General features: G+C 40.6%; 1 protein-coding gene across 3 annotated transcripts in view; it reads right to left on the bottom strand.

Annotated features, from left to right (window-relative positions):
- Nucleotides 1–573: 573 nt before the first annotated feature.
- The window catches only part of ANKRD55 (ankyrin repeat domain 55), a 415,656-nt gene continuing 402,921 nt past the window's right edge, over nucleotides 574–13,308 (bottom strand). For all 3 annotated transcript variants that reach the window (XM_082457594.1, XM_082457595.1, XM_082457596.1), the window contains 3 exons: nucleotides 11,030–11,670; nucleotides 3,378–3,470; nucleotides 574–1,050 (listed from right to left, as the gene is read on the bottom strand). In XM_082457594.1, coding sequence (XP_082313720.1) covers nucleotides 929–1,050; nucleotides 3,378–3,470; nucleotides 11,030–11,670 — 856 coding nt within the window. In that variant the 3' untranslated portion in view covers nucleotides 574–928. The remainder of the gene's footprint in view (nucleotides 1,051–3,377; nucleotides 3,471–11,029; nucleotides 11,671–13,308) is intronic.

The following is a 13,308-nucleotide window of genomic DNA, read 5'->3' as shown; positions in this document are numbered from 1 at the left end:
TTATACTTGAGATATTTGCTGAATTACATGCAGGCTTGGAAATAACATGGAGTGACTATGATCTTATATGGCTAAACCTTGAACTTTCAATCAATCCAAACAATACACAAACATCTTAGTAAGGAGATCTGCAGTTAGTAGTAGTCTTTCAAAGTTTGCTATGTCATAAGTATGGGAATGTCTTGAGTAGGCAGAGACCTTTATTTTGAAACAGAAAAAAGAATGATTAAATACGTAGAGTATTTGAGGAATGTATGAGGAATGTCTATTTCATTCTGTTAGGGCAGGATGTAGACCTTTCCAACTCACATGATCTTCTCAGTATCAGAGCAATCAATCATATCTGAAAGTGACAATAGGTGGAAATAATCAAATAACAAAGAAGATACATAAACATTGTTAAGTGATTTGGGCTCTAGCCAGGAGTTACCAATGTTAGAAAATACTTTGCAGATGATTGTACACTTAAAAGCCATAAACACTGACTGATTAAAGAAATTTACTATCTTAATTTTAATTAAGTTTTCTTAGTCCAAAGTAGAATTGCAATGAATGTAAAAAACATGTATGGAATGTGCTTTCTTTTTTATTCAGCAAAGCATACATTTTTTAAAAACATAAAATCATTCAAAAAGACCAGCAAACATGCCACAAAGCAAACCAAACACAGCTAAGTTTCCCTGATGATAACATGTTGTGACTTTTTATTTTGGCATGTAGAGGTCATGGAAACTCACAGACTTACAATATACGCACAAAGATTCTAAGTGCTTATTTGGAACAAAGAATTTTGAGTTGTAAAACCATGAATGGCTTATAGAATGCAATTTACTAAATTAGTCTTTGTTCTTACAAAGTAATCTTATCCTTTGACAGTTGAAAATATATATAATCTATATTTTTACAATCAGTGACCCACAGTCACTGATTAATTTTCATCATTGGTGGAACTGGCAGAGTTTTCACTCTCTTCAGCTGGTGGGCTGTATCCCCGCTGGCTTGGGATAGCAGGAAGCACTCGGTTTGTCCGTAGAGGTTCTCCAGATAGAACTGGGAGGAAATAATAGAATGAAAAACTTTCAAGGTTTGCATCTCTCAGAGTCTCACAAGGAATGATGGCAGGAGAACTGTGTTATTTCTGAAGGAATGGAGGCCCTTCTAAGAAGCTTTTCTTGGGGAGACCTAAACTGCAGGAGAAAGCCATGTATATCTACCTATCTATTCAGGCTTACCACGTGTAGTCAGGGATGCCAAATATGCACAAATACAAGGCGGGGCCAAGTTTGATCAAAACATGATCAGGCTGTTGGTGCCTAGCAGAGCCTTCTTTTCCTTGGGTGGCGTAGCCCTTGATGGTCAGGTCAGCACAAGGCTCTAAATAAGCCCCAAGATGTTTGTACTGTGCTTTTATGCAAAAGTCAAAAGGTTCTCAGGTTTCTTTTAGGAAAAGCACTGTACCTTTCCACTTCTTTTTCATAGAGCTACAGTTGATCAAAGATCTTTATCTTCCCGTCTCCTTAAATTTAATTGTGAAAAGCAAAGCCCCTGGGTTCTGCCAAAGAAAATCCCGTTACTTTGGCTTCCCCAAGCCACACCAGGATTCAAGGCTGAGTGATTCTTCCCTTAATGAGATGTCTTTGTGACTACATTTCTGCTTAAAGACAAGGTCAGACTTGAATTTCATTCAATGATTGAATTCACACCATCCAAAACTCTCCCTTTAGACAAATTAGTAAGGGCAAAGGAAATAATCTGTCAAGGCAGAGATCTTAGTTTGTGCTACTAACTCTGTGTGTGACTTTGGACAAATCTCTACCTCTCCCTTTCCTTATCTGAAAGAAAACAGAGTTGTACTAAGACTGCAGGGTTCTTTGTTTTTACCTAAAGGGTTCTAGAACTCTTGCTTCATCCCATTTGAACTGTAGCCTGGGGCAGAAAACATATATTGGATATTTACTCTGTGCAAACAGCTGCAAAGGGTTTTATGTACATTATCTCATTTAATCCTCTCAACAGTCTTATCAGGTTGCACTACTCTTATAAGCTAAGTGAAGAAACTGAAGTACAGAAAGGTTAAGGAACTTGTCTTAAATAGGGCAGCTTCTAAATCACCTAACCTCTGCAATTAAGAAGATGTGGAGAGAGAGAGAGAGAGAGAGAGAGAGAGAGAGTGTGTGTGTGTGTGTGTGTGTGTGGATGTGCACACAAGTGCTTGAGTACATGTTATAAAGGAGTGGGTTGGGATAGGAAGAACAGGAAGGAAGGAAATTAAAATCAATGAGTAGGGGCTTCCCGGGTGGTGCAGTGGTTGAGAGTCCGCCTGCCAATGCAGGGGACACGGGTTCAAGCCCTGGTCCGGGAGGATCCCACATGTCGTGGAGCAACTGGGCCCGTGCACCACAGATGCTGAGCCTGCATTCTGGAGCCCATGAGCCACAACTACTGAGCTTGCGTGCCACAACTACTGAAGCCTGTGTGCCTGGAGCCTGTGTTCCGCAACAAGAGAAGCCACCGCAATGAGAAGCCCGCGCACCGCAATGAAGAGTAGCCCCTGCTCGTCGAAACTAGAGAAAACCCACGCGCAGCAATGAAGACCCAACGCAGCCAAAAAAAAAAAAAAAAAAAATCCAATAGGTATTACCTGTTTCATGTGACAGCTGACTCAGTATCCTGTAATTTTGCTTCTGGCTCTGCTACTTACTACCTAAATAATGGGCAAGTTATATGACCTCTCTGAACTCAAGTTTTCTCATCTCTACTGCCTCAGAGTACAGATATAAGGATTTACAAACTCAGAATTTCTAGGCGTGAGGCTCAGGAATCCCCTTTATAACAAGCACCCCAGATAATACTTAGGCACAGGCAAACTTGATCACTTGGTGAATAGAATGTATTAACAGTTTATACTGTGAGAAGTTTTGTATAAAATAACGCTAAAAGTAAAACTGATGAACAGCATCTACTTGATTATTCCTTTCTGGTTAGGAATGCATAGCCTGTGAGTGCAGAGGTAAGACACATTTCTATCTGTCCAACATAGTAAGGAAAACAATGTCAGGAAGCCAGTCTTAAGAGAAGAATTTTTAAAGCATTAAAGACATTAAATAGTACATAGCAAAATAAACTTCTGTTATTGTTTTTATAGTCCAAGCACAAAAATTCCTCCAGGGAGGGAGTATTTTTTTAAAGAAGCATTACCATGTTGGATGAAGCTTTAAAGACTGTCTCTATTTTATTTTCCTGTAATTTACAGGGTTTGGCGCCTGATGTTTTCTTGAAAAAAATGAAAGTAAACCAAAATAACATTTAGCCCTGTCTAGACGTGTTAACAGTGTTAACCTTTGCAAAGGAAGCTGAGGAAGATTCAAAATACTTACATTTTTGGTCTGGTAGGGGAGCCAGGTTGTTCCGGGTGAAAGGAAGATCCCAGATTTTAGGTCTGTTTGGGGAGAGATGCTGAAAATTTTGTCCTGGGGACAAACAGTTTGCATCAATCATATGAGACTCAACCAAGTGCAAATTATAAAATCCAATGGATAAAAGAATCATAAAAGTTGTTATAGATCATGAAATTTATGATGTTAACAACAATAACAAAAAAATACTAATAGCTATACCATATTCAGTTTCTATCACATGCCAGTCACCGTTTAAATGAAAGGAAAAGGTATCAGAAATCATTTCTTGAGTAAACTATTTAAATTTTATAAACAAGCACAGTTGGCCAGGTACTCTACAAAACTTGAAAGTTTGAAAAATAACATAGGGTATTAGTGTATCACATACTGGTCAATCTGGGTTGAATGAGTGGGTGATGAGTAGGATATATTCTTCTAGAGCTGTTTCTTAGTCCTGGCTGCACAGAGAAATTATCTGAGGAGTTAAAAAAAGATGCTACTCTGGCTAAACACCACAGCAAATAAATGAGTATCTCTGGGGCTGGGACAGGATGCCAGATTTTTGTCAGCTCCCAGGTGATTCTGATGTGAATCCAGGATTGAGACTCACTGATCAAGAAGATGGGAGCTGAGTGAAAGCACGTGGGAGATCTGGATGATCTAATTTAGATGACCAGTAGAGTTATGCTGGAGCTATGCATAACGGCTCTTAAATTTTCAGGAATTTTGTGAGCTGGTTGACATCATACTCGGTGGCTTGACATCAGCCATGGTGGGAGTATTTACATCAGGGAAATGAGCAAGTACTGATTTTTCTCTGAAGAGCCACCTATTAAACATTTATTAGCACATGACTGATTACAAGAGATGGATGTTCCAAATACCTGAAAATAGAAGGGACTACACAAAAGTTAAGTCCATTTAACAAGTTGACCAAATGGTATAATAAATAGGAGTTTGGGCTCTGGGGTCAGACAGGATTAGGCTTAATTCCCAACTTGGGCAAGTGATGTTCTGTCTCTAAATCTCAATTGCCTCATATGTAAAATGCAGAAAATAATTTTATCTGTCTTTTTCAGTTGTCATAAAGATTAGGAGAACAAAGGTAAAGCATTTAGCTTATAGAGTAAACAATAAACATTAGCAATTATTACAGTGTTATTCTGTGGCATGTTTAACATGATCTCCTGGACAGTGGGGCATGTATTCATTTGATCTTTTGTTTAGTAGTCTAGTAGGAACCAGAATCACTACAGCAACACTCATAGGGTTTAAGTCTTCCGTCTGGGTAGAGCAGTCCTTAGAATAGGGGGAAAAAAGCGTTAGCCACGCTCCACCTCCCACCTGCTTCGGTGAGTTCAGTGGTAGACTTGTAGGGGCAGTCATCTGAGCAGTGTCATTTGATGTCATTTGATGAATATTAAGCAAAATTTCTAGTCTCCTTGGTGGACATTTTGCCATTATATTTTTATTCCTTTGAACTTTGAAGGTGAAATAACCTCACAAGCCATTATTTAAAAAGAAAACATTCCTAAGTAGAATTACAATAAAACCCATATCAGTTCGTACCTGATTATTCATGCATGAACACTTGAGGAGAAATTTGCAAAACCCAAAATGAGATAATGATAATTATGGATAATGCATATTGAGTACTTACTATTGTCAAGGACTGGACTAACTGCTGTAGGCATAATCTCATTTAATCCTAACAATCACCTTCCCTTGTGAGATAGGTACTATTATCATCCCCATTTTACAAATGAGGACACTGTGGCTTGGAAAAGTTCTAAATTGTCTGCAAGATCACATGATGGGAAGTGTCACCCAGGCTCTGGACCTAAAATCCACACTATCCTGCCTCCTTAGGGACCAAAGCAATATTGATAGGATGAGAGAAGTGGCAGAGAAGGACTTCAGCAGTGATTTGGGAGGAGGTGGGAGGAGAGTTAAACTTTCTTCCACACTGGCATTTTGCTCAGTTTTGAAGGACAAGGCAGAATGTGCATAGTCCAAAGTTCTCTTATCTGTGCTGTAGGCACCTTCAGGGAGTGTCCAGCCTGTGGGGACAGGGTTGAGGACCACTGTCTTTTAGAATAAAAAGGCAGGAAACATTTTCTTCGTTAAATGAGGAAACAGAAGTGAATGAAGATTAATAATAATTCAGCACTCATCTATTGCAAACTCACTGTATTCCAGAGCCTAGAGTACAAACAGAAGGCAAGGTGCTCAGGAGGGGCTGATGGGAAGAGAGACAGGTAAAGTTGTACTTTTGAAGGCCATGAGTAGTGCTGTGAGGGTATCAAACAAGAAAGAAGGGTCCAGAGAGGTCAATGTGTCTTGCATCCCATAGACCTCGCTTGAACATCTGCTCTGCTACTTCCTAGCTAGCTCTGTGACCTTAGGCCGGTGGGCTAGCCACTTTACTCCTCAATTTCTTCATCTCTAAAATGGGGATAAAAATTCCTCTCCTGCAGTGCTGTTGAAGGGGAAGTATGTGGTTCACTGCCCCAGAGGAGGCTTAACAAGGCAGAGATATTCTTTTATGATGGACAGTAAAAATGGGTCACACCTCCTACAGCAGTCAGGGTAACTTCTACATAGGAGGCAAGTTTTGGGCTGGTTCTTAAAAGATTGTAGGAATCTGTCAAGCACACAGTGGATGGAAAGTAAAAATAACATGGGCAAAGACGTCATAGAGTAAAAAGGTATGTAGTTGTCTAGGAACTGAGAGATATTCAAGGAACTGTTCAAGGGGATGGGGGGTGGGAGGAAAGGATTTGAGACAGGAGGTGCAGAAGTTGAGAATGGGAAGTGAGGCCAGGCCACGTTGGGAGGACTTTGTTTGCCAGCTAAAGAATCTGGCCTTCGTCCTGTTAAGATGCAAAGCTTCTGATGGGTTTAAACAGAGGTGGTCACAGCATCAGACCTACCTACTATCAGACCTGAGGAGGAGAGTGCGTTGTTGCTGGGATACTCTAGAAAATTCTGGAGAAGAAAGTTCTCTCTTGAGGGAGAAAGGAAGCAAACACTTTCTTAGCTTCCTTGTGATAGCTTGCAAATAACCAGGCTGGTAGCAAACACCACAGAGCTTTCTGTTCAATTTTCTCTGAAAGCTGCACTCAATGAATTAAGCTGATGTGCTCCAAATTCCCTCATTAAGTTAAGTGCCTCATCCTGCATCTCTCTCCATCTAGCCCACTGACAGGTCTCAATAAATGTTAAGCAATAATCATTACAGCTAAATGTTCAGGGCTGCTGATGTAAGCACAGGACATTAGCTGCCAGGAATTCAAACAGTAGCAATCACTGCTAGCCCATATTATTTCTACTAAACCCAGGGCGGGAAAAGAGAAAATCCAAAGTAAAGGGACCATCCAAGTTCGAGCCAGTGGTGCTGTGGTATGATTTATAGTATCCAATTGCTTTACTACTTTAGGTTTCAAATCAAGTATGGGAGCTCAATGTAGAAATCTACTGAGTTTCAACCTGCCTAGACTAACAACTTAAACCCCTTAAGTGAACCCTCCCAACTGTACTCTGGAAGCTTCAGTAGTTCTAAAAACAACACCTCAAATTGGGTTAAAAATATTCACAAAAATAAAATCTATAAGGCAGAGAGAAATCTTTTTATTTTGGGGAGTACAGTGTAATTTTTAAGAAAATCACGTTGTAGGTAATTTGGTAAGCATACTAACAAACTGGACTTTGAGACTTAAAGAGAGAAATATGTACATTGCCATGGGATAACTTCCTATTTAGGAGGTCTGGGTGCAAGTTCTGAATACGTCCTTAGTGACATATTCAGAACAATTAGTTGTAAGACTGAGCAGATTCTAGGCCATGTAAATTATAACTGGCAAGGGCCTCATGAAACAAAATGGTCCCAGACTCTGTATCCAGAGGGTAGGAAAACTGTAGCCGAGAGAGATGACATGTCTTGCCTTATCAATCAGGGCTCATTCAGGAAAATAGAGACTTCTTTAGGCCTTTGAAACAGAGGGAATTTCATACAGAAAGGTGGTTATACTGGTTGGTGGAAAAGGTGAGAAGCCAGAGGACAGGGTAGAAGGACAATCCAGAGATTAACCACAGCAGGAAGATGCAACCACTTCTAGGCTGGAGTGATAAGGGGAAGAGTTGGTATTACCAAGGCTCAGAAGCTAGTGGGAGCCAGAACCACAGAGTGAGGGGCTTTGTGGAGGAAGTGGGAGGAATTGGAACCCCTGTTGGAGAATCCATAGGAAGCAGAGGGACACTGTGTAGAACTACACTTGTTTTCCTCTTTCTCCTGCTCTTACTCTTTTGCCAGTGCCTCTTGGTACTTGGCCAAAAGTACCTGGAAGTAGCTGCAAGGGAGCCTGGGAAGTGTAGTTTCCTGAGATACAAAGTAGAGCTGGAGGGAAGAGACTAGATCTGAGAGCAAAAAGGCAGCTGACTAGCACATTTACTTAAATGTCATCGTCTTTTAAACAAAGGTCATCTGTAGCTTGTCTCTAAGGCATAGTGCTTAGCATAGGGCCTGGCACATAGTTTAAAAAAAAAAAAAACCCACAAATGTGTATGTGTGTATAGTACTATGCTCAATCACTGTTCTAAGTATTTTATATGTATCAATTTGTTTAATCTTAACAGCAACTCACAGCCCTACATGTTAGGTATTTCCTCCCATTTTTGACATGAAGGAACAACAGCTCAGAGAGATTCAGTAACAGCAAGTAAATGAGAGAGTCAGAATTTGAACTCAGATAGAGTGACTTTAGAATCCCTCTCTTGGGGCAATTTCCTGGCAGTCCAGTGGTTAGTTAGGAGCTGGCTCTTTCACTGCCGTGGTCCCAGGTTTGATTCCTGGTCAGGGAACTAAATCCCATAAGCCGTGTGGTGCAGCCAAAAAAAAAAAAAAAAAAAAAGAATCTCTTTCTTAACCACTGGATATGCTGCCTCTTCATAAATCAGGATAATAGACATTATCCTTTAAAGACATTATCCATTAAAGAATGAGTGAAAGAACTAAGGTCCTTTCCGTTTAAAACTCTTATGATTTTGTATCTAAACATGAGAAGAAAATCAATTTAAAGTGAGTTGTATAATCAGTTTAGCAAATCCATGTACCTTAAAGTTCATTTATAGGCTGAAGATTCTTGGGAGTTTATCTTGTCATGACTCAGTTACCTAGAAAGGCTCCTAGTTATTATCAGCATTCAAAAACATTGGTTGAAAAAAATAAATGCTTTGGTACAGGCATGGCTAATTATTTGACATTCCCTTGGAGAATTCTGCTTCTCCTTTTCTGCTTTTCTGCCCCATAGGACTTTTCAAGTTACTTCATTGGAAAAGTGAAACAAATCCTCAAACCAATTTATTGAATTTCCTTTTATTTTAAATAATATAGAAGGTTTTAGATGGCACATGTGACAGAATCTACTAGTTCTCTATCCAATATCTATTCTCTTTTTCCTCCTAGAAACAAAAATCCAATTTTGGAGCGACGGTCATGTACCCAGTTAAAAGGATCCAATTCCCAGTCTCCCGTGCAGATAGGCATGATCATGTGACTAAAGTTCTGGCCAACGAAATGGAAGCGGACTGTGGAATTTATGGGAGATAACTTATTAATGGGAGCTAATTCAGCTGGCGGACATCCATTTCCGCCCCCCCCCCCTTCCTTCCTCCTGCTCTGTCAGATATTATGAAATGTGAAATGATCCAAAGGATGAAAGGCATAGGTTAAGTTGTAGAGCATACAGATGGAAGGAGCCTGGGTCTCTGGTGATCATGGATTCACCAAGCACCTGGGAACCATCACCTTCGACTACTTTCATATGAGAGCAATAAACTATGCTGTTTAAGCCACTGTTACTTTGCATTTCTGTTACAGGCAGATGAAACCAATCCTAACTGATATAGAAAAGACAGCCCAAGGCTGTCCTGGGAACAGAACAAGAACAAGACTTTCACAAATTTCAAAAAATTTTCAAAAAAGAAGATATTAGCTAAGACAGGACTAACTCCAGAAAGCAGGCTAAGTCAAGGCCCTGGAGGCCACCAAAGTGTCAAAGACAGCAGATCAATATCTTTTCTTCCTCACCTTTCTGCAGAACACAAGGAAAAACTACCCATGCTTCAGTGCTTTGTGGAGGAAGTAAAATCTTGAGGGAAGTTTTTCTCAGGAAATAGCCTTCATGTGTTTATTCCTATCTATCCTGTGCTTAAAAACATAAATATGTATGAGGGAAGCCATACTCTACCTCACAGGTTTCAGACATCAGGCACATGAAGATGAGTGAGGAGAGCCAGACTCATGCTGCATATTAAATTGGAAGGAATATTCCTTATTCCCGAAGATATACTGTGCTCCTCTACTTCTTAAAATACACATAGCCCTCTTGGGCTTTCATTTTTCTACTTCTGAAAGAAATATGGGTTCAAGCAATATATCATTTTTCCTCTTAACCCTACTATAAGAAAAACAACAACAGAAACTTGTTGGTAAGAACAACTGACACTCCACGGAGAGATACTGGAGAGTGGTGCAGACTGGGTTGAACTGGGGACAGTGATGTCCAAGTGATGTCTATGGGGATAGTGGTTACTCAGATCCAGGCAATTATTGCCAAGTGAAATTTGGGTTCAGTGTTGCCAGACTTTTCGATTTCTCAAGAGAAGCTAGAGTTTTAAATTTTTATGTAAAACTTCATGATTTTTAAATATTAGTAATTAATTCACTTGATTACTGAATTAGTAATGAACTGATTTTGGAAGCTGTTTTGCAGCCTCTGCTTTAGAACGATAGTTCTTAGTCTCTGGTATACATCAGAATCACCTGGGGGCCATTAAAAAAAATAAATAAAAATTTTAGTGTGACACATTTGTTTAACACAAATGTTAAATGGGAAAATAGATACGTATATATTGCTTGCATGTGTATAAAAATATAGATTCTTTAGTGTGATACACTTATTTAAAATGTATATATCCATATATATTTAAATATGTATAAAATATCTCTGGAAGGTAAACACAAAATTAATAACATAGCTTTGGATGAGGGGCACTCGGTAGCTGGGGCAAGAGGCAGGAGGGAGAATTGCCATGTAACCCTTTGGTGTGTATGGAGACCTGAGCCACACATGTGCGAATGTGTTCTCTTTCTACACGTATACATAGAGGGCATCGCCATTTTCCCTTTTGCCTCACCAAGATCTTGGTTCAGTAGTCCTGGAGTGGTCATTGAACACATGATTTAAAAACAAACAATCACACAAACAAATCAACCCCTCATAGGTGATATTGCCAAGTATCCCTGCTTAAGAATACTTGCTAGTGGAAATAGTAATATTCCTGCTCTAATCTGCCAGTCACCACACATACCTGCTGCGATGAGAGAAGATGAGAAGGCGCATACTTTTACTTGATGATTGCTCTCAAGGTGGAAAAGCAGACTGTTTCCATAGCCTGGAAATCCTGAATCCAGTAGACTCAAGGGAAAAAGGTAGCCTAATCACCCATTTCCATTCTGACCCTGTCCTCTAGGCTACCTACTGTCACTCCAGTTCCTAACCCAGGACTGCATGACACATTTCTTGTATAGAATCTGTCAGAAATGAGAAAGAAGGAAGCAGGGACATTACCTGACGAAGGATTATGTAGATGAGGAAGATGTGGCGGCCCTGACACCTCCTGGTGACTGGATCTGCTGGTAAGCAACCTGTCTAGCAGCTTATCAGAAGAAGACACAGTCCAAGCTTTATAGAACACCTGGTTATCGAGCAATACCTGGCAGCCAGTTCTGTTATTCAATAAATCCTGCTCACTTCGGCTTTTCTGAGATTGCTGGGCAGCATGATGAGTACCAGAGCTCAGGCCAGCATGGGAAGTGGCCCCCTGGGAGGCTGTCAGGAAGTTATGGCCTAGGGTGATGGGTGGGAGACTCTGCGTTCTGATTGGTGGAAGCCCTTTATGGGCCAGGGGCTTCTTTTCTGGCAAGTGGTATTTTGAATTCTCTGAGGTCCTCTTCTTAAAGTCAACCATAGCCACCCGACCACCAGGCTGTTCTTGGCAGTTGGTATCCACGTTGCTGTCAAAGGTGGTGATGATGTCATCAACTTCCGAGGTGGGCTCTCCCCTGTGCCAGTCCCTGCTGTGATCTTTCTGATAGGCCCTCTGCTCTTCTTTTTTGTTCCTGCAGAAGATTTGATTGAGCATGCTGAATCGTCCCTCCTTCTTCTGGGGTCTACTCTTCTGGGAAGGAAGGGGTGGAGTAGGCTCTGTTCTATGGGAATATAAAATAACAAGGATGCTACGTGAGGGCAAGAAGTGGAGACACCAGCAGTAACCACACAATAGACCTCCCTCTATTCCATCCACCTGAGCAGGTTGTCAGAGATCATCCACAGACACTCGAAGCCCTCTCAAGTCAAAGGTGACGTGCAAGAGCTACTCACAACCTCCTTGGCCAGCTCCTTCCTTGCCATGGTCAGTTCTCTGTCCAGTTAGAACATTTCTTAGTTAGATTTCACCTGCTCCCTCAGGAACTATCCTTTCAAATTTTGTTTTCTCCCAGGGATCAAGTAAGCTGAAAATATCTCAAAGCATTACTGTTCTCACTTCTTAAGGACAGTCGGTAGGAGTGCAAGCTTTAAGTCAAAGAGATAAAGGCCAAATGTGGAGTTCAGGCTTCAACTAGCAGCAGCAGGGTGGAGGTTGCAGGTGTCGGGGGAGTGTGATTTTAGGCTTTCTCTGAAACGGATCCCAGGAGATCTGGGCAGAGCTCTGATAGTATCCACCTTAGGAAGCCTGCCCATTTTACACTGTGTGTTGTTTCTTGTTGAGCTTTTACTAAATTTCCTATTGAAAAAGTGTACTAAAGGAAGCCGAGGAGAGAAGCTTTTGTCTGGGCTTCAGCTGCAGAAGAGGAAGTGTGTATGCCAGAGGTTGGGCGTGGCAGAAGAAGAAAATGAGCAATGCCCAATGAGCAGGCAATTTCTAAAGGAAAAAACGGTCAGCAGCTGTCCGGCTGGCTCTTCTTGTGTGGAGAGTTTCCCTGAGGCACTATTCTGTTTTTGTTCCTTGGAAAATTCTGTGTTGTTCTCTTCTGAGGCCACAATTGATTTAATGCTTTCTGTGGTATGAGTTAATGATGAAACCTGACCGTGTTCATGCCCTAAAAGCCAGATTGCAACATTACTCTTTGGAGTGAGATATTGTAATATGTAATTTGAAAAAATCACCCCTCATTTTGGCTGCATATAATGAATGGTTTTTGTTTTTGTTTTTTTTCTGCAGGTCACACAGTGTATAATTGAATCTTTATTCCTGTGATATATTTTTATCCTCCTTTCACCTTCCAATAGGCTTTTTGAAATATTAAACACAACTTCTGGACTCCTGATACTACCAGAGAAAACCCCAGGAGATCTCTAGCATTCTTTCAAGTTTCCCCGTACAGAATATGCCTCTGTGCTAACTGATGCTACTTCAGCATCTTCTACAAACAATCTCCTCCTCTTAAGGTTGTGATTTTGGCCAGTGGGTCTCAAAGTATGGTCCACTGAACCTGGAGGTGAGGGCCCTGACAGTCTTCAGAAGTTTCATGAGGTTTAACCTATATTCATAATAATATCAAGATGTTGTTTTTTTCACTGGTCTGCTTTTTACACCAAGGGTGCAAGAGAGCAAGTGGGTGAAACTGTGGGCTCCTTGGCACAAATCAAGGTAGTAACAACAATAGACTTTCATTGAGAAAATTGCCATTAAACTTAATAATGTCCAGTAAATGTTATTAATTTTACTAAATATTGATCCTTGAGATACATTTTTTCGATAAAATAGGAAGTACTCATAAGCAATTCTACTATATACTGAAGTACAATGGTTGTTTTGAGGTAAAACATTTGTGCCGTTGTTTGAG

The sequence above is a fragment of the Balaenoptera physalus genome, assembly GCF_965194825.1.
Source record: "Balaenoptera physalus genome assembly, chromosome: 3".
NCBI classification, from domain to species: domain Eukaryota; kingdom Metazoa; phylum Chordata; class Mammalia; order Artiodactyla; family Balaenopteridae; genus Balaenoptera; species Balaenoptera physalus.
This window is presented reverse-complemented; position numbering and strand designations above follow the sequence as displayed.